The following is a 21,033-nucleotide window of genomic DNA, read 5'->3' on the forward strand; positions in this document are numbered from 1 at the left end:
ATGATCCCAAACATAAAACTCAGGGTAAGACAGCACCTTCCTCACTCCCACCTGGTTTTCATCAGGTCTCAGGACCAACTCACACCTGAGACAAAACAGACACAAAGCAAAGCAAACTGAAACAAACAGTCTTAAATGTTTCTCCTAACAACAGTAATGACTGAAAATCCACAGCCAAACATCTCATATTGTTGTTTGGTCAATATTTATGGATTTCATGGCCTTTAACAAACACCAAAAATACTTATTATTAATATTTAATTTCCATTGTTGACTTGCATGCATGCATTTAACTTGTTTTCTTCTCTATTTATATCATATTAAAATACCTCTATAGTTAGATATTTCTAATCCAGAGCGAGCAGCTCTAACGTACCTTGGCAAGCGTTTCTGATTCTGTTTTCTAGTTCTCACCTGTGTGTCCCAGACATGGCCTCAGGCCTCCAGATGAAGCAGCCTCCTCTGTAGGAACAGACAGAGTTTGGGTCGTCAGTCAGCAGAGGACGGTCTGACAACAGCTCATCACTAACTGGACTGTGGACCAGCACCACGTACATCACTTCCTGTTTGTACAGGACGGTCTTGAAGACCCGCATGACGGGCTGAGCGCCGGAGCAAAACTGGAACGATAAAAGAGGTTTTGGTGGAAGAGTCCTCACAAACACATTCACCAAGCTCCCTGTTAATGTACTTATGTTTGAATTAGAGATGCACGATATGGATTTTCTTCAGCCGATACGGATAATAATTTCACATTTTTGTATTTTGAAAATAAGTTCACAACCTGTAGTTTCTGCAGCCCTGAGGGTTAAAAGGCAATGATGGGCAGACATGGATTATCTGTCATGATTCCTGTTTGTGCTTGTTCTTATCTGGTTTTTGGTTTCTGGTATTTGATTTATGTCTTGGTATCATGTCCTGTGTCTCGTGTTTTGTTTTTCCATGCCCTCTTGTGTCTCTTGTCCTTTAAGTTTCTCCTTTGTTCTCCCCTCTGGTTCCCTCTGTCAGTTGTATGGTTTCCTTCATGTTTTCTCATGTGCTCCTCCCCCTCGTTACCTCACCTGGCCTCACCTGGCCTCCTCTCTCCTCACCTGTTCCTTGTCTGATCATCAGTGTCTGTGTATTTATTCAGTCTCTGTGTTCCCTTCACTCCCTGTCCGGTCATTGTTTGTATTCTGTCCTTGGTTGTTCACGCTCCTGTTTACGCTCTTGTTTCCTGTTTGGTAGGTTTTGGATTTTTTTGCATTTTTATTTCCATGTTTGATTTGTACGTTGACATTGATTTGAACTTTGTTATTTTGCTTTGCTACTTTGTCTCGTCCTTGGTTGCTACTTTGTTTTTCATCCCCGTTTGTCTGCTTTTGGTTTTTGTAAACAGCTTTTAAATAAAGCTCGCCTTTGTCCACTTCCCCTTCCATAGTCTTCCCTTTTTACCCCAACCTGACATTATCTATTATTCATAGCTCAGAAAAGATTGTGTGACATCAACAGCCAACATTGCTTTCCAGTTTTACTCATATCTATATTCTGATATTAGGTTTGTCTGGGCTATGGAGTGAATAAAAATGTATTCAAGAGTCTCGTTTCATGCTGTTGACATGCAGTATTGGAGTCATATCACTTCTGATCACTCTATAAATCAGATACTATTGTCAACAGCCATTTAAAAAAATGTTTCCATCAATTGTATGACAGTTTGTAAGTGCAGCTGAAGATATGATTTAAAATCTAATAAAATAAAATTGTGAATTAGATAAAGATAATAACTATTAGATAAAACTTTCCAAGTTGATTACTTTATAATTTTTCATTACAAGTTGTCTGATATTTGATGTTTCAATATGCCAATAATGTTATCTAGCTAAAAATCTAGGAAATGGTAAAAAAAACACCTGTAAGAGAAATCTCAGCTAAAATAAACACATCAGTTTATATTTGATTGTGTTTTCTTTCCACTAATCTGAAATAAAAATATCAAAATTGACGAGTACATAATAAACCAGTTTAACCTCCAACAACGTATTGATCATCTGACCCTCAGTACCTGCTGGCTGTAGGCCTCCAGCAGCTCCTCCAGGGGGAAGGTGAAGCGGTACGAGCCCAGCCTGGAGAGCTCGGAGAAGGCCGGGGAGGTGGCAAACTTCCCCAGGAAGCTCTGCTGCATCTGGACCTGCTCTGCTGTCCGGTCGGGGTAGGTCGTCTCCAGGAGCCTCCTCTCAGCTGATGTGATGTCATCAGGCTTCACAGCCAGACTCCACCACACCAGAGAGCCTCCGTATGGGCTCTTGAAGCCGTTATCCCTCCAGATGCCACATAATCCATCTCTGTCTGTGTCGTGTTTCAGATGAGACAGATGAAACTCTGGTCGGGGACATGCAGGGATGTTTTCTTTGAAGAGGTATTTGCTTTTCAAACCCTTTGCTTTCATTTTCAAATCCTTCAGCTTCAGGTGCAAACTTTCAAAAACACGTTCTTCATATCCTCTCCTGTTGAACAGTCTCTTCATGGTCAGACGAGGAATTATTTAAAAGTAATAATTTTATGATTTAAAAAGAGTAGAATTCATTATAATGCTTCTGTCTCCTCTGTCTTTGAGTGATGTCTGATCTCTTTAGGGAAATGAATAAACCCCACCCCGGAGGCGTGCATCGCCCAAATAAAACTAGACCAAAACCAAACAAACTCACAATGTGCCCAGACAGACTCAACAGGGGTTTATCAGTGGAGAATCAGAGTCAGGCGGCAGTGCCCACCTGTGATGTCTGTGGAAACTTTGTGATGTTGACCAACACAAAGAGCATCAGATCAGATCATCTGATTGATTGGAACATGTAAAACAAAAGTCTGGCTGTTTTTAGACATTTTGGAATCCCTGTAATGTTACGTGTTATATATCTAAAGATGCGTCATGCGATTCTGGAGGAAGATACAAGATTGTAGAAAAACAAGAAAATCCTGATTCTTCTTTTCACAATGAGGACATGGCGACTCAACAATCCATCCTTCACCTGAATCGTGCTAAGCACCTGTTCCTGTTTGTGTCCGGCTCATCTGCGTGGTTAAATTCTCGTGATTTCATTCACTGAACCCACTTCAATATAAAAACACATCAGGATTCAACAACAGGTTCAATCACCAAAATAAACAAGCGATTATGAACTTCTGTCGACTCACCAATGATGTCTTCTCTTATTTCCAAAGTCGTTCCACTTCAATACAATATTGAGTCCAAAACACAATATTCATGAATACATGATGATGAAACGCATGTTTTGTTCTTTTACCTGCCCCCAAATTCCACTAATTCAAAGCAAGGTGTCATTTAACTGCAACACAAAGTGACCTAAGATGGCTGCCAATCTGACTGACACCTCATTTAACCACTTATAATCTTCTATGCCAGCTCTGTTTCCTGCAAAAGCAAACAAATGATTTAATAAACATGAGACCCGTTCCTTGTTCCATCCTCCTGAGCCAATTACACACCAGCTTTTGGATGATTGATGGATTCTGTAGCCAGTGAGATTGTAAATCCCGCAATATGCAGTTTTTATAGAAGTTTTCTAAGGCCTGAACATTATGTGAACAATGTTGTCTCAGAGTTAGTGGAAATAAGGAAATGAATGTGTGTAAGTGTAGTGCAGTCTAGCAAATAAATCTAACCAAAGATAACCAAACAAAAGCCCTGCATGCTGGGAGGGAGAGAGAAATGATTTGATAGCCGGGTTACACAGGGAGGCGGAGCCCTGGTGTGGATCATGGTGTGGAAATTCTGAGCCTGCTGTCTTTAACAGTGGTCTCTGGCTTGGCAGCCATGTCGCCAAACACATTTAAAGTAAGCGTGTGTTGTCACATATTGTAGGAGTGTTGATATGACATATGACACTCACAAATTTGAACACATCTGTTGAATGAGCCACGGAAGTAAAACAAGTGCACTTAATCCACAGCAGGATACAATCCAAGAGAAAAAGAACTATTACCTGCTGTTGTTTTTGTGACTTCCGCTTTGCATCATTCTACCATCCACCCCTGCAAACTGTTTTCCTACAACCAAATAGAACAAATTTAAATCTGAATTTGCATAAAGCAGAAACTCCACCAGCAGCCAAGAGCCAACAACCACATTAGACTTGTAGGTTGTTGCGTGGAGGTGGAACTGGTCGGAGGGCAGGTGTGGCTATTAGAAGCCAATAATTATTGACAGTAATTATTCATATTAAATTAATTCATAAATTATAAATTTCAAATGATTAATTCTTGATTATTGTGCATAAGTATTGAGTAAAGATGGTTTAAGATGCCTCACACGGGGCACCACTGTAGGTACTGGTGTTAGGGCAGGTGTGGTTATTAGAGACTAATAATTAATAGTAATTATTCAAATTAAATTGATCAGAATTAATAAAGAATATAACTTGATAATTATGATCTGTATGCAGATACCTCAGTCACTTCACTGCTTCCTGTATCTATTGATCCTTTTGGTTTGATGTCTGACCTCAGAATTACCAGCTAATGAAGATTTGATTAATATTGTACGAGCTAGAAAGTTAACAACTAAAATGATTACCCTAAATTTACTTGGTAACTTTGAGGTCATCGGCTCCCTGATGTTTCTAAAGTAATTGTCAGATTTTACAGCGTGCTCGTCTGGACCCAGGATCTTAACAGCAGAAACAAATCATCAGACAGAAAACACAAAGTGCTGAGAAGAATTCCTGTTTACTTGTGTCTTTGACAAAAGTTCTTGGTAACTTGTTTCAGCCGATACTGAACATCTGGTGCATGTGATTATAGTCATTTATTAATTGAGTCATTAATTAATTTATTTGTTTTTGACTTTGGGCAGTTTTAGTCATGGGTGTATATACACACTACACACATATCCTGTCAGTAAAGCTGACTGAATTAAACTGAAACTGGATGCAGTCCTCTAGCCGCCTCCGGCAACACATCTTTAAATCTCTTATCATTTCTGTATCTGTGTGGAGCGTGTTGTCAGTCGTGCATTGTGTGTGTGGAGCTGGTTGTAAGACTGTGTCGATCATATCAGTGTGTGCGACTGCGTGACTGATTGAAGAGATAAAAGTTTCAGTATTTGAGCTTCTGCAGAGTGGATCTTCCAGCGAGGACACAGAAGTTACGAGCTGGTGAATATTTGAGAAAATCTGAGCAGTTTTATGAGAAACGTGATTATAACGTTTTGCTAATGTTACAGTGGGTTTTTCTCTAGACCCAAATGAAGAGACTGTGGCAGGTAATCAAGGTTTGAAGGAGTTTATATTTGCAACAGGGAACTTCAGAGGGAGTTGTGGATGAGAAGGCCAGACCGTCACGCTGAGAGAAGAGATCGGTGAGGAGGTAACGTGACAACACAGACTTTACCAACTGTATCACAAAGGTCATGATAATCAGATTATCAGATTGGACTGAGGTGATGTCACATGGTGCTGGAGTGGCAGGAATCACCTGATTACAGGAGGGGCAGCAGAGTGAAGGCAACACTCACTATTCTAGAAGACGACCAGCTGATATGTGGTGATGCAGTTTTAACCAAGGGAGACCTGGGACTGGTGGAGAGTGAGGTGAGGGGATGATGAACAGCTGAACAGTCTCACAGTGATTACCAGACAGGAGGAGGGTCAGACAGACAGTCCGCTGTCTAACTTGGGCTATAAGCCGTCAAAGGCCACGCCCACACACACACACACACACACACACACACACACACACACACACACACACACACACACACACACACACACAGGTAAGAGCAGGTGAGGGAGAAGGGAGGGGCAAAAGGCAGATGGGGGAAAAACACAAACCAACATAAAAACCCTGACTCCCACAGTAACACTGTTTCTAATTCACCAGTCTGAGTCTGGATGTTCCAGTAGTGAATCAAAATACCTCCCGGAAAAATGTCCAGTTGATCCGCTTCAGTCACACCTTCAGCCCAAAACTCAGTTTACAGTTTAAAATGTTTTATTACATATTGTAGAAAGCACAGTTGTTTTGATTTTTAATGTATTAATATTCAATATTAAAAGACCAGAAATCAAGCTTACAGAAACATAATGAAACAAGATAATGAACAAATTAAATGTGGATTTTAGAGGATCAGAACATTCGACAGAGTTTGGTTGGTGTCCGATCAGACTGGGGGGAAATTTGGACTCAGTGCCCATATTTCTAACATCCTGTAACATCAGGTCAAATCCTGATTCTTAAAACAAATTCTTATCCTTTCTTACAACAGCAGCGTGTTTGGGGGGCAAATCAATTATCTGTAATGGGCCGAGTGAGTTGGATCAAAATGAAGGTTTTCTAATGAGCTCTAAGATGCGTTTATTATAATGTCTGTTGTGTAAATCCTCACATTCAAACATTTCAGCCAACTGTCACATTACAACAACATGTTTAATATGTAACATTATTATCTGCTCATGATGACAACAAGTGAATGTTTTTAATTCAATTTAACAAACATTCACTATGTTTCCACAAATATGGACCCAAGCAGAAGACGCACCTGCAGGAAGGTGCAGAACAAAAAGCTTAAAACAAACCCACAGAATCTAAAGTCCAAAAACAGAAGCAACAAAAGGCCGATAACAAAACAGGAGAAAAGAAAAAGCAATCCTACCTGTTAGTAGGTGTTAATTACTCTCATGCAATCTATCATGTTAGGATGCTAACGAGGCGACTTCAGCACCTCTGGGGGATTAACAGTGACGTCAGAACTGAAACAGCATGTAAGATATTTAGGGCTAAAAGACAAACTAACCACCACAACAGCAATCAAACCACAACTGAATATAACTGGTGAGTAATGAGTTCTGGATTAATGATGATAATCATTGTCATCATTGGTATTACTGGTCATATTTAGACTATAGTTGTTTTACAGCTGTTAGTATTTGTAATATTCATATTTGATTATTGTAATTGTTGTTATTGTTGTAGCTTCTGTAAATCTTCATGCTGACAGACGTCAGACACTTAACTCACAGCTCAGCTCTCTCCAGTGGTGACGAGTCGTCAGGCCACAGTTTCCTCACTATCTCTTCAGCTTGTGGGAAGTTTTCAAATTCCCAAGGCTTCACAATTGAAGGTTTTGCTCTTTCGCAGTACTTGAGGTTCTGTCTCAGTTTGGCAGGATCAAAGTTCAGCACCTAAACCAGAAGCAGAGCAGAAGATGAGGAGCAGTGATGAAGGAGTTCCTGCTCCAGGAGCAGAAGCTGTTTTAACGTTCAGGACAGACTGAGCTGACCTGCCTTCTAATAATGAAGCTTGTAAACAGCATTAAGTAACGTTGGAAGTGGAGCTGAAGCGACATGTTGTCACCTCCTCTCAGCTCGGAGACAACGGACATGTTATACAACTCAAAACACAGTGAATTGTATTTGTAATATCACAGATAACCAGTGAAACAAATCTAACTTAACAAAAGTTCATAATTCCATTGAAGATTATTTAGTATTTTTTACCTTCTTGAATGAAAAATTTTCACTCTCCATCACTTTCAAGTGAAATACTGAGAACCAGACTGAAATAAATCATAAATAAATAAAGGTACCTGTCTGTCCACATGCAGGGCGACAGCAACATGATCCCAAACATAATACTGAGGGTAAGACACCACCTTCCTCACTTCCATCTGGTTTTCATCAGGTCTCAGGATCAACTCATAGCTGAGAGAAAACAGAGACAAAGAAAAGATCTGAACCTTCTGACTCATGTCAGCCATGTCAGACGTGTCGCGGTGCTGCTGTGGCCTCTCCTTTCCCTTCTCCCTCACCTGCTCCTTCTGTGTGTGCGTCTGTGGGCGTGGCAGAAGCACCTGAGGAGGATCAACTCCTCATCCACTGCCTATATCTACCTGGTCTCTCTTGTTTGCGTCCAATACGTGATCTCCAGTGCCATTCTCCTCTGCCCTCTGTTTACCTGGGTTACTCCACTCTGGCTCCTCTCAACCCTCCTTGCCTGCCTACCTGCAGCCCCCCTCATCTCATCCACATCAGCCTCCAGCACAGTTTCTACCTCCTGTCTCCATTGTCTGCATTTGGGTCCTAGAATATAATCTCAACTGTAACAGAACAATGTAGCCACAATGGACCCAGCAGACAACATGCACACAGTTTTTTCACTTGTGGAAACATTTCTTTTAGGGTCCCAGCCTTCGCCTTCACCGCCGGCCTCCTGACCAGCCACTGCCCCTCACCCCGACCTCCTGCTCTCTCCCTGAACTCACTTTTATTTCTTAGCTAATCCACAAGTATTTTTAAGTTGACTCATCTCTAAAAGTACTGTCACATCGCCCCAGCTAAGTGTTTCCCTCTTACTTTGTCAGTTTCTGTCTTGTGCTTCCTGTATTTTATTTTGTTACTCACCGTGTTGTCTCTGTTCGAGGTCCGTCACCTCCTGTGTGATTACCTGCTCCGCCCTGATGTGTCTCACCTCCCCGTGTGTAGTCTGTCTCCTCCACCTTCTGTGCCAGTTCGTCTTGGCTTGTCTAACGTTCCAGCGATTATTTCCTAGTGTTCCTTGTGTATTTTCTGGTTTCCTGACTTTTGCCAGTTTACTCTGACTCCGCCTGACCCTTTTTGGAATTTTTTGCCTATCTTGGACTGACTACCCATGTACCCAACCTTTTTGATTACACATCTTCTCTGAGATCAACCCTCTGTACGTTCCTTAACAAGTACTTCAGTACTTAAGAACAGTATTTCTCACCTGTGTGTCTCACACATGGCCTCAGGCCTCCAGATGAAGCAGCCATCTCTGTAGGAGCAGACTGAGTTTGGGTCGTCAGTCAGCAGAGGACGGTCTGAGAACAGCTCCTGATTGGCTGGGCTGTGGACCAGTATAACATACACCACTTCCTGTTTGTGCAGGACAGTCTCGTACACCCGCATGACGGGCTGATCACCGTTGCATAACTGGAACAGAAAAACAAATGTATCACAAATACGTTCATCAAGGTCCCTGTTAATGTCCCGACAACATCAACTCTCCTTTCACTTTAAAGGAGCACTACGTAGTTTTAGAGAAGAAACTCAGAGTTTTTATATTTACAATATTAACATGGTCACAATACAAACTTTGGTCCATAAGTGAATCAACAAGCTGTTCTCATTTCTTCAACTAAACTACAGAGTAGTAATCTGCTACCTGCTGGCTGTAGGCCTCCAGCAGCTCCTCCAGGGGGAAGGTGAAGCGGTACGAGCCCAGCCTGGAGAGCTCGGAGAAGGCCGGGGAGGTGGCAAACTTCCCCAGGAAGCTCTGCTGCATCTGGACCTGCTCCTCCGTCCGGTCGGGGTAGGTCGTCTCCAGGAGCCTCCTCTCAGCTGATGTGATGTCATCAGGCTTCACAGCCAGACTCCACCACACCAGAGAGTCTTCATGTGGGCCCTCGAAGCCATTTTTCCATCTGATGCCACTTAATCCAACTTGCTTTGTGTCGTGTTTCAGATGAGACAGATGGAACTCTGGTCGGGGGGACAGTGGGATGTTTCCTTTGAGGAGATATTGGTTCTTCAGATCCTTTGCTTCCTCTTTCAAATCTGTCAGCTTCAGGTGCCGACCTTCCAAGTAATGTTCCTCATATCCTCTGTTGTTAATTCGTGTCTTCATGATCTGATGGGAAATGAAGTAGATGAAAAAGACAAACTGAAAACATTTATTGTTACTTGATTGTCTGCTCGCTTGACTGTGCTCACAACAAAAGTGATGCCTGATCTCAGCAGGGAAGTATATTAACTACAATGGAGAGGCGTTCACTGCACAATATTCAAAACTGTGTTTTACATAAGCAAATATAGCTGGACTCAAATTACACTATTCAAAAAGACCAACACACAGCTGTGAGTGTTTTATTTTCATATCAAAAAGTAGATCATCAGACCAGTTAAACCAGAACCAGATCAGTGATGGGGAGGAGCAGCAGTGTGACGGTCATGTTGAACAGCTCAAATCTATTTGCTCACCTGACCACATCAGGTGTGGCCGCTACTCCCTTAGCACACTAATGTCTCTCTGATGAGTTGTCAACCAGTTAAAACAGGGGAGTCATGTTCATCTCAGTAAGAGAACAGAGTGATCGACTGTATGAGAGGCTTTTACTCATCTGTAAATGTGGAGGCATTACATGTTTACATTTACATTTTAGGGCATTTATCAGATGCTTTAGTCCAAAGTGACTTACAGTAATTCATACATTCATACACTGATGGTGGTGGCTGCCATGCAAAGCGCCAACCAGCACATCAGGAGCAGTTTGGGGTTCAGTAATCCAAGGACACTTCCACATGCAGACTAAGGAAATCAAACCAATGACCTTCCAATCACAAGATGCTGCCACAGCGACATAACCTTTATTTGTGTGATTACAAATAATTACAGATAATTATCACAGATAACCAGTGAAACAAATCTAATTTACCAAAAAGTTAATAATTCTATTGAAGATTATTTAGTTTTTTTACCCTCTTGAAAGAAAAAATATTCATTTTCCATCACTTTTAAACAAAATCATCACATTTAAGTGAAATACTGAGAACCAGACTGAAATAAATCATAAATAAATAAAGGTACCTGTCTGTCCACATGCAGGGCGACAGCAACATGATCCCAAACATAAAACTGATGGCTAGTGAACACATTCCTCACTTCCATCTGGTTTTCATCAGGTCTCAGGATCAACTCATAGCTGAGAGAAAACAGAGACAAAGAAAAGATCTGAACCTTCTGACTCATGTCAGCCATCACTGCAGCTACGGCAGCTGAAGAGAGACAACCAGGATCACATCCTGCAGGTCCTGTTACAGCTGTGTGACTGTATTTCTCAGCTAATCCAAGATAATTTTAAAGTTGACTTATCTTCAAAAGTAGAATTGTCTGAACCAATAAAGAATTAAAAATAGTAATGTTAAAGGTAACGAGGTACTAAAGCTGTCCAACAGATAGTGGAGTAAATGATGCAATGTTTGCATCAACAACAAAGTATGAAAGTATAAAGTCTGACAAAATGTTACCCAAGTAAAGTACAAGAACTTCAGTACTTGAAGCTGCAGTCTGGAGTTTTGAGAGAGAAGTGGACTCATATTGCTTTGTGTCGTGTTTCAGATGAGACAGATGGAACTCTGGTTGGGGGGATAGTGGGATGTTTCCTTTGAGGAGATATTGGTTCTTTGCTTCCTCTTTCAAATCTGTCGGCTTCAAGTGCCGACCTTCCCAGTAACGTTCCTCATATTCTCTGCTGTTAACTCGTGTCTTCATGATCTGATGGGAAATGAAGTAGATGAAAAAGACAAACTGAAAACATTTATTGTTACTTGATTGTCTGCTCGCTTGTCTGTGCTCACAACAAAAGTGATGCCTGATCTCAGCAGGGAAGTATATTAACTACAATGGAGAGGCGTTCACTGCACAATATTCAAAACTGTGTTTTACATAAGCAAATATAGCTGGACTTAAATTATACTATTCAAAAAGACCAACACACAGCTGTGAGTGTTTTATTTTCATATCAAAAATAGATCATCAGACCAGTTAAAGCAGACCCAGATCAGTGATGGGGTGTGATCAGTGCCGACCTTCCCAGTAACGTTCCTTATGTCCTCTGCTGTTCTTCTGTGTCTCCATGGTCCTTTATTGTTACTTGATTGTCTGCTCGCTCGTTTGTGCTCACAAGAGAAGTGATCTCTGATCTCAACAGGGAATTAAACATTAAGTACTGGAGTGCCGTTGCTGTGTGAGACACCACATGGTGGGCAGAGATAAGATGGGCTCTAAAGAGAAATGTCAAATTAACATCAACTTACTGGCAACATCCAGCAGCTGATGTATGTCATACAACAGTAAAGTTACTGTAGAACTACACGGCAGTGTACACTTGTGAAATACACTAATATACTTTATGAACTGTTAGTTGTACAACCAACAGTAGGCTTGTGTGTGTACCACTGTATTTATAACAATATACACCGGCTTCTATAATAAGTGCTACACATGAAGACGGCTCTTTAAAGTTTATTTTGCCATAATTATATATTAGGTTCATTTAATCATTGCTGATAGAGCACATTTAGTTTGAATACTTTTAAAATACTTTTAATCCCACTGTAAATACTTTTACCAGTTCCATTCTCAACGCGGGATTGTAACAGAGTATTCTAAAGTGTGGTACCAGTTCTTTCACTGCAGTAGAGGATCTAAATCTTCCTGTACTGCAGCGTGAAGCTCCAGTGAGGACCAGCAGGCGGCAGCATCGTCATGTGACTGAACACATGTTCACTCTGCAGCACAAACTCAGTTTGGATTAATATTGATCATTTCATCAGTTTGTCTTTTATCAATCACACATGACAACAGTGGTGGAAAGTAAAGTTTGAGGTACTTGTACTGTGTTCCCATTTTATACAACCTTATACTTTCACTCCTCCACATTTATCTGACAGCTGTGCGACTCTTTCTACTGCGACATATATGTGATTCATCATTTGGGACTGAATGACCAAACTGGAGTTAACTGGAGTAAAATACTGTTAAAGGAACAGTTCAACCAAAAATTTAAAACAAGTCATTATTCAGACACAACGATAGAAAGAAGTTCATGTAGAACACCTGCTGAATTAACTGAATTAAGTTTCACAGAGTTTGTAAAGTGTCTCCAACTCAACAACTCACTAAACTGACAGATTTGTTAAGGGAGTCTGGGGACTTTCTCCACGGGGACAAAGAAGTCGCCTATATTGTTCCTGTTTAGTGTCTTTGTAACATGTGACATGTTTAGATCAATAACATGTTTCTTCTTTCATAAATGGAGTGTAAATGGTGAAATCAGTGTAAACAGTGTGTTCAAACAGCTGATCAATGTTGGCAGGTAAGACTTTAGCACTTTAGACACAGAAGCAGACAGGCTGGTACAGACATGCTGCCACAAACTGACACTTTTTACAAGGAGACAAACAACTTCAGCTGAAACATTTAATGCTGAATTTACAACAAGGACACAATGAGTCTGAATCTCGTAACAAGAAGTTTCATAATGTTTATAATTTTGTTTTAACTCAACAACTCTTAAAATCACATGATTTGTTAATGGAGTCTGGTAATGTTGCGTACACAACAAGATCAATGGAGAAATAAGTTGAAAGTGTTCAGAAACATTTGCAGGCAGCTGAGGCTGATGTGAATGTCATCAGTTCTGCATGAACCAAAGTTTTGGACCTGATGATGAGAAGTCAGAGTTCCTCCTGACGGGTAAATACTTCAGTGTGGAGCCTGAAACTGAACACAGATCTGTTGTCAAACATTAAACTGGTTCCTGCTCTGAGTCATCTTTTCTCTGACGTGATCAAACATGTGTAATGTTTTTATCTTGTCCTCCTGCAGCTTCTCGCCCTGAAGGTTTGATAACTGTTCAACCTTCAATATTTGTCCTCTGGATCAATATTGGTTTCAGTTTTTATGCACATCAGTGTGGAAACAGCTGAGATGTTTAAATGATGACACATTTATCCACATTATGTTCCAGGTTGAATAAGATTCATCCAGCTGCTCTTAATATCTGTATTCAAGTCATTTTGCTCACCACAGAAACATCTGTCAGTTTTCAACATTTTTCTTGACATTTTGTCTTAAAAAATATGAATCTTGTTAACTTTGTTAAGTTTCTACTTCGTGATCATCACGAGTCATTGTTTTGGTTAAATATTCATTTTTTAATTAAAAGCCTCTTATATTGTCAGTTTGGGGAGAAAAAGAGATGAAGTGAAGAAGAGAAAGAAATATTTGATGTGAATAATGAGTCCTTTATGTTTCTGTGACATCTCCACACAGCCAACGTCAGTGTGTGTGTGTGTGTGTGTATGTGTGTGTGTGTGTGTGTGTGTGTGTGTGTTACAGACAGCCTTTTGTTTGCAGTATTTCCCTCCATCAGAGTAAACACACTGCATTCATCCTCGTCTCTGTTAATGGAAATGAAACAGAAATAGCTTTAATCAGGGGACAGTTTTACACTTTAGACACAGAAGCAGACAGGCTGGTACAGACATGCTGCCACAAAATGACACTTTTTACAAGGAGACAAACAACTTCAGCTTCTCATTTAATGCTGAATTTACAACAAGGACACAATGAGTTAGAATCTCGTAACAAGAAGTTTCATAATGTTTATAAGTTTGTTTTAACTCAACAACTCTTAAAATCGCATGATTTGTTAATGCAGTCTGGTGATGTTGTGGTTACTGGTTCAAGACAGAGAGTGATCCTGTAGACACGTGACCCACTCGCTCTTCTTATCTGAGCCACTTCCACACCAGCCTCCGGATGATTGGTGCATCATGGAGCCACTGACAGTAACATACAGTTTACTGCTGCTTTTAAAAGCCTAAACTAAACTAAACTTGGAAATGATGCACGTTTACGTAGTTATATGCTTTTATAGGCTGTTTTTCCACTTCAGCACTTTCTCATGTGCACAACATTAGTGTGAATATGGAAATAATGACTATAACCAGTTTTGGGGGGAAATAATTCAGCTTAGGTGAAATTAAAGACCAAAAACTAGGCAGATTTTGTCCAGTTGGTTAGAATTTCAAATGGAGGCTGTCAAATCATAAATCTCTCTGAGATGTACAAGTGCCTCAAAGTAAAGAACTGTGATGTACTCAGTTACTCTCCACCGCTGCACTCAGAGTCAGAGACAGAGAATCATTGACGACTTCATCATGGAGACGTCACACACACACACACACACACACACACACACACACACACACACACACACACACACACAGAAACAGTAACACACTGTGTCTCTGCAGCCTCGACATCACAGCTCCTCCGTCACAGCCTCACTCTGTTCGTCAAGGACAATGACCACACACACACACACACACACACACACACACACACACACACACAGTCACACACACACACACACATACACAGTCACACTCACAGTCACAGGATGGCCGCCGTCTCGCCTCGCCGCCGTCGAACGCCTCAGACCTTCATCATCGTCCTCTTCGTCCTGTCAGGTGAGACACAAACAGCTGACATCACAGCACAGCTACTGAGGAGGAAGTAATCAGATACTTTACTCCAGTAAAAGTACTAATACCACACTGTAATAGTACTATAGTACTCTGTTGCAAGTAAGATGGGGAGGAAGTATTCAGAAACTGTAAAGTCTGTGATTATAATCAGGAACATTAAAGCATTTAAAGAGAAAAGTTTGCTGTGAGTGTAATCAGATTACTGCTGTGGAGCTCCTTGGTGCTGGACTGCGACTGCTCATTATTTTGCATTATGGATTCACCTGCTGATGATTTTCAACATTAATCTACTGATCGTTTGGTTTGTATATTAACCTGAAAACAGTAAGACAGGTGGTGACAGAGCCGAGTGACGCTTCATGATGTTTGTTATTGTGAATCATACAAACTGTCGGGTCTTTAATGATTATTTATATGGTTGAGAAATTTATTTATGACTAAACTTCAGGACTGATGCACAGCTGTGGAGGTGTGTCAGGTGTGTGTCAGGTGTGTGTCAGGTGTGTCAGGTGTGTGTCAGGTGTGTCAGGTGTGTCTCTGTGCTGCAGGTGGACACTTTTCGTCTGTTTCCTGTTTTAAAGTGCTGGAGGGGGGCGTGGCCTCTCTGTCCTGTCAGTACTCCGTGAAGCGTTTCGGGCTGAGCCGGGTCTGCTGGGGCCGCGGCTGCGGAACCTTCTGGTGCAACAACATCCTGGTGCAGACGGATGAGAACGGCGTCATCTCCAAGGTCATGACATCTTAAATAAGTTGGTCTGAATGGACAATATGACGCACAGCTGGACACCATGAGAAGTTCACCATGTACATTTCTGCAAACAACAGACATGCTGAAACTTTGAAACACTCTTTGAAAAACACCTGTTAGAGTCCCGGCACCTTGGATTGAATATTAACAGTTTCACGCTTACAAATGTTGAGACACCATCGCACACGGTGGTCTCTCACTTGATAGTTATCTTGTGGAGATGTCAAGCATTATAGCATAGTGACTGAACTCTGACTCTGGTGCTGCAGGTGGAGGACCGGTACCGGCTGACCGGGGACGTCCTGGACGGACAGATGGACCTGGACATCCTGAATGTGCGGCGGACGGACAGCGGGCCGTACTGCTGCAGGGTGGACATCGACGGCATCTTCAATGACAAGAAAGTGATCATGAACCTGAGGGTGGTCAAAGGTGAGCGACTCCTTAACACAACGTGCACAATTAAAGGACACGTTCACATAAAATAAATCAAATGTGGAATATTTGTGCAGAATGTGGAAGTTGTCGCCGCGCTCGTACACTGAGAGTTTATTTAGGACGCGTGTCAACAGCAGGAACGATCACAGCAAGCCTTAATGTTCATGTGAGTGAACTTTAATCTGTTGAATCACAGTTAAGGAATTGTTTTTTTAATTCTTTGATTAAATATTTCGTGATTCAGCCCGTCCTCACCATGTTGTTATCATGCTCAGTACAATAAGACGTGTCATTTGATGGTATCAGCACCGACACTGAGGCATCCTGTCGTCTCCGGTCCGGTTTCATTTCAGCTCCGGTCACCAGCTCTCCTCCAACAACAACAACAACCACGGCAGCTACAACCAATCAAGTGACGGAGCCGTCGACCTCCACAGGTGAGACAGGTCACACTGCCATGCAGCAGCTTCTGTCCAGCTCTCTCTGGGTGGTACTGGATAATAACTGGTGTCATGCTGCTGGTAACACTGGGTGTCCTGGTCCAGAGTGACAGTTCTGTCTGTTCTGCCTCCGTGTAGTAAACTGGAAATCCCTGCTGTCGTCTCAGCTGGATCTTCTGAGGAGGAACTCCACCCTGCAGCGCTCTGACACCATCACTGTGAGTAACCATGACAACCACCACCACCACCATCCCATAATGTTAGATTATGGACAGAATCATGGCTGTTACTTGAACGGGAATAATATGATCTAATCTTGCATCAATTCATGACTTTTCAAATGTTATCGGATCGAATAGCTCAAATTCTGACAGTGAGCCAAAACATTTCGACAGGAAAGCTCATGGTGAAAAGTCTTTTTGGGCTCCGGCACATCATGGGAAGTTGGAATTACACAAATAAACTGTGTTCAAAGCCCGGCGCTCCACCTGGGTGCTTGTCTGTCACCCCAGTCTTGACACTCTCTCTGAAATTTTGTAGTTTTTTGGGGCTGAAATTCTACCTGAGGCCGTTTAACAATAAGAATATGAAGCTGCAGCCAGCAGCTGGTTATTCCTGAAGCTAGCATAGCTCTGTTTAGCCACTGATGCTCTCAGTTAGCACACTGTAAGATCAGCATCTACAGCGACGTCGCACTCTAGTTCAAACATTTTGCACTACTGGACAAATCTGGACGTCTTCACCAGCTTTCATTGGTCTCTCTGTTAACTCTATATTCACACCCTGTCGATATTTCTATAGTTTTGTCCTTTAAGAACTTTTAGTTTTGATTGTTGTTTTGCACCTTGTGCAGTTCCTCGTACGTGTAAACTTACTTTGCAATAAAAGCGATTCTGGTTCTGATAGTACAATCATCCCTCCTCGCTTGTTAAAAACAGAGCGGCGAGTTGTGAAGGATGATAACTGTGTCTCTCTCTCTCTGCGTCAGGTGGAGGACTCTCTCCCCTCTCTCTCCCTTCAGATCAACGTTCCCGTCCTCTCGCTCTCCCTCAGCGTGTTGTTGATGTTGGCAGCAGTTTTTCTCTTTCTGGCGTTTAAACGTACGTTTTCTCTTTTGCTCACATTACAGAGAGACAATATAAACCACAGTAACTGTTCACGTTGTTGTTTGCTCCACAGTGACGTTTGCAAACTGTGCTTGATACGTTCATGGGAAAACACTGTTTTTATTTTCATATTCAGTTTTCTTTTGATAACACGTCTTTATTCAGACCAGCTGATAGGAAACCAAATCCAAAATACACGTTTAGGTGTTTGATCTTAGTTCATAGTTTCATTTGCATGATTAAACATAAAAAGTAATATATATATACATAATATAAAGACATAATTGTCTGGAGAAGTTGTTTGGTGATACTTATTATTGGAAATTGGAAATATTTTGACCCTATTCACCAAAGTTCTGACTGAGCCAGAACTCCGACACACCAAACCTTCCAGTTCTGTTCCTGTTTTTATTCGGAAGGTTTTCTTTACAGAAGGTTTGTTCGTATATCATTCACAACCCGAGTTATTGAACATTTCTCTCCTAGAAACAGCTGCGTCTGTTGTTGACACTATTTTCTGATTTACCAAGTGATAAAAATATCAGGTCACTGTGCATTTTAAAAGCTGACTAACCACAGAACTGCAGAAGTAAAGTAAGACCATTAAATTCAAGTTGTATGAGTCACTTTTCAGATTTTACAGTGCCTGTAACGCCTCATTTGTGTATTTTGCATAATTCCGTATTCAAATTTATTTTCCTGCAGGTGGAATATACAGAAGAGCCTTAAAGACCGGCTGGTGAGTTCAACACAGGTCGCTGTTTCACATACCACCCTCTTGGATTTTTGATGTGCTGATGATGTGATGCATTGTGGGATAGTTTAGTGAGGTCGTGGTCCAACTCAGTGAGCCGGACGGGGAAACAGAGGAGAGACGAACAGAAAGAAGACAGATGACCGCCTGTTTTTCACTTGTACACGATGGCAGTATCTGAGAAACAGATTTGTAATTCTGCCGCTAACTAAGACGAGAACTGACCTCAGACTCTCCTCGTCTGTCGACCGGCTGTTTGTTCACTCTTCCTCTCTCTTACAGTTTCTCCTCTGAAGAGCATCCTCACATCATCTACGAGATCCGGATGAGAAGACCGGTCCAGGAGAACATCTACACTCTGGACTAGAGAGCCTCGTTCACACCTGGACCACACAAAACATAGGAGGAGCTCACGTTAAACTTCACAACATTTCATATTCTATCATGCACACACACTTTCATCATACAGCTACATGAGTCTGACTGAGCAGGTGCTGCTTTGTCTACATTTTATTCAGTATGCGAAATATGAATATGACAGTCAGGGGGTCCTGAATAAATCAGCTGTTCTCAGAGGAGAACCAGGACCCAGAACACTGTTTGAGGCTAGAAAGGTTGGCAGGGTCCGCCAACATATACACAAAGTAAGACAGTGCAAGCTGTGTTGTCCTTTAATCTCTGTTTGTTTGTTCAGTCATTTCATTTGTTGAGGCAGAAAAAAAAATCAGCCAGTGACGATCTTCCTCTGCTCATTAACATTTCTGCCCCAAAACTACAGACTGCTCCTTTAAACTACAGACTGCTCCTTTAACGCAGGACTTCTTGTTTTCTTAAAAAATGGTTAAAATCATCTCGGTCCAGTTCAGTGCTCGTTCGATGACAGTCTCCATGGAAACATCTAACAGCAGGACTAAAATTAATTTTCGGGACCCCCTGTAGCTCTCCTGCGTTTCCAACACCGACTTAATTTGAGCTGCCGCTGTGTGTGTGTGTGTGTGTGTGTGTGTGTGTGTGTGTGTGTGTGCAGCGAGGCTCTCTGAGCAGGACTCTGCTGCTGTTTTCTTTGTTTCCAGTGGTTGTAACGTTTTTTTTTTAAACAATCTGAATAAAAACCAAACAAAATCCAGCAGACTGTGTCTGAAACTCGTTCTTCATAACACATGAAGCCACATAACTGACAGCAGACGACAGATACTGAGGCAGTCACAGGTCAGTCGCTCCAGCATTATGTGAACACGTATTTGATGAAAATAGTCTGTAACATCATCAGACTGATGTTCAGAGACAGATGGGAACTGAGACCAGAGTCCACCAAAATGAAATCTCTCTTTGTGCAGCCTCGTTAGCATAAACCTCCCACCTGTTCGCTCCTCTCCGCCCACCTGAGCACCACAATACCAAACTGACAGAGCTGTGACGAGCCCCACCACGGAAATAAGATTCAACTCACTGAGGCAGTTCAGTTTTGGTACAAACATCCGTCCTGATTGATCCGATCATAAGTGGAAATCTTTAACCTGTCAGTTCATCGATACGTACACACCTACGTGACTGGAACAAACCGATATGATGTTTTTTACACAAAGACAGAAATATATTCATGTGCAACACTTGCAGAATTAACCTGCAGGCCACAATAGTTGACGATGTTTTCTACAAAGTGTTTCATAAACATTATAAAGTTTCCCTGAAGGCAACAAGTCTTAAAATGTAGTGTTTGTTAAGGGAGTCTGGGGAGAAAGAAGTCGCCTATACTGGTTACTCTTCAGTGGACATCTTCAACATGACATCAACACCGACTCTGATGATAATGTTAGTTCATTCTTTTGATGTTTGAAACCTTCTGAATATTTGTTAATCTATGACCTCGACACCTTCGGGCTGCTTCACTGCAGGCGGCGTCACTGAAGCCCGGCGGCCTTCAGCTCGTCTGTATCGTCGGTCTGGTGCCTCCCATCTTCCTCTGGACAACATCGTAGATCCTCTCCGGGGGTTCGGGTCGGGCTGGACTATCAAGCACAGTAAGACCACAGTCAGTAGAGCTGCAGCATCTTCATGCAGTTTGCAGATGTGCCATCAGAAGGAGCCCTGAAGTACTAAGTGCATAAACAAACATACTTTTCTGACATTTCTGTATTATAACTCATTCTGTTGAATACTGTAATATTCTGAGACTCTGGGCTTTTGATTTTCATGAGCTGTAAACTGTAATCATCAAAATTAGAACAAAAAAGGTTTGAACTATTTCACATCATGTTTACTGAATCTAGAATGTAAGAAAGTTTCTTTTTTTGAGTTAAGTCATGAAAAAAACAAAAACATTCTCCCTGATATGTTTGGAGACTCACCTGCACATGGCTCCTTTATGGGGAAAGCCAAGAGCTTATACCGGGTTAAGTTGGTATTTTTTACAGTGTATTGGGTCAGTAAACACCATTCTCACTGTAAACTTTCTAAAGTTAATATCTTCAGGCAGATGATT

At 41.6% G+C, this 21,033-nt stretch overlaps 2 protein-coding genes and 1 long non-coding RNA gene across 9 annotated transcripts in view; 2 read left to right on the forward strand and 1 right to left on the reverse strand.

Annotated features, from left to right (window-relative positions):
* The window catches only part of LOC119031061, a 55,172-nt gene continuing 34,139 nt past the window's right edge, over positions 1–21,033 (reverse strand). The window contains exons 1-11 of one of the 2 annotated variants that reach the window (XM_037119188.1): positions 14,972–15,111; positions 13,917–13,976; positions 11,040–11,286; positions 10,600–10,714; positions 9,178–9,642; positions 8,740–8,945; positions 7,583–7,697; positions 7,015–7,178; positions 556–620; positions 415–462; positions 1–85 (exon numbers count right to left, since the gene is read on the reverse strand). In XM_037119188.1, coding sequence (XP_036975083.1) covers positions 557–620; positions 7,015–7,178; positions 7,583–7,697; positions 8,740–8,945; positions 9,178–9,642; positions 10,600–10,680 — 1,095 coding nt within the window. In that variant the 5' untranslated portion in view covers positions 10,681–10,714; positions 11,040–11,286; positions 13,917–13,976; positions 14,972–15,111 and the 3' untranslated portion in view covers positions 1–85; positions 415–462; position 556. Of the gene's footprint in view, positions 86–414; positions 463–555; positions 621–7,014; positions 7,179–7,582; positions 7,698–8,739; positions 8,946–9,177; positions 9,643–10,599; positions 10,715–11,039; positions 11,287–13,042; positions 13,297–13,916; positions 13,977–14,971; positions 15,760–16,013; positions 16,202–18,776; positions 18,935–20,425; positions 20,561–21,033 lie in introns of those variants that run through there. The other variant, XR_005078514.1, reaches the window with a different exon arrangement.
* LOC119031066 lies at positions 1,072–3,163 on the forward strand. 2 transcript variants are annotated; one of them, XR_005078516.1, is made up of 4 exons: positions 1,072–1,223; positions 2,042–2,191; positions 2,345–2,398; positions 2,616–3,163. It is a non-coding gene; the product is annotated as an uncharacterized LOC119031066 (long non-coding RNA). The 2 variants fall into 2 exon arrangements; XR_005078515.1 differs by having other exon boundaries at positions 2,042–2,398.
* On the forward strand, positions 14,964–20,554 carry timd4 (T cell immunoglobulin and mucin domain containing 4). Of its 5 annotated transcripts, XM_037119194.1 has the most exons (9): positions 14,964–15,050; positions 15,617–15,795; positions 16,083–16,245; positions 16,605–16,688; positions 16,830–16,909; positions 17,680–17,791; positions 18,503–18,536; positions 18,834–18,933; positions 20,426–20,554. In XM_037119194.1, exons 1-8 carry the CDS (start codon positions 14,981–14,983, stop codon positions 18,916–18,918), a joined length of 807 nt encoding a protein of 268 aa, XP_036975089.1. In that variant the 5' UTR covers positions 14,964–14,980; the 3' UTR covers positions 18,919–18,933; positions 20,426–20,554. The 5 variants fall into 5 exon arrangements, with proteins under 5 accessions (XP_036975089.1, XP_036975088.1, XP_036975085.1 ...); XM_037119193.1 differs by lacking the exon at positions 20,426–20,554 and having other exon boundaries at positions 18,834–19,832; XM_037119190.1 differs by lacking the exons at positions 18,834–18,933; positions 20,426–20,554 and having other exon boundaries at positions 17,680–18,529.

This window comes from Acanthopagrus latus, chromosome 13, assembly GCF_904848185.1.
Source record: "Acanthopagrus latus isolate v.2019 chromosome 13, fAcaLat1.1, whole genome shotgun sequence".
Classification (NCBI taxonomy): Eukaryota; Metazoa; Chordata; class Actinopteri; order Spariformes; family Sparidae; genus Acanthopagrus; species Acanthopagrus latus.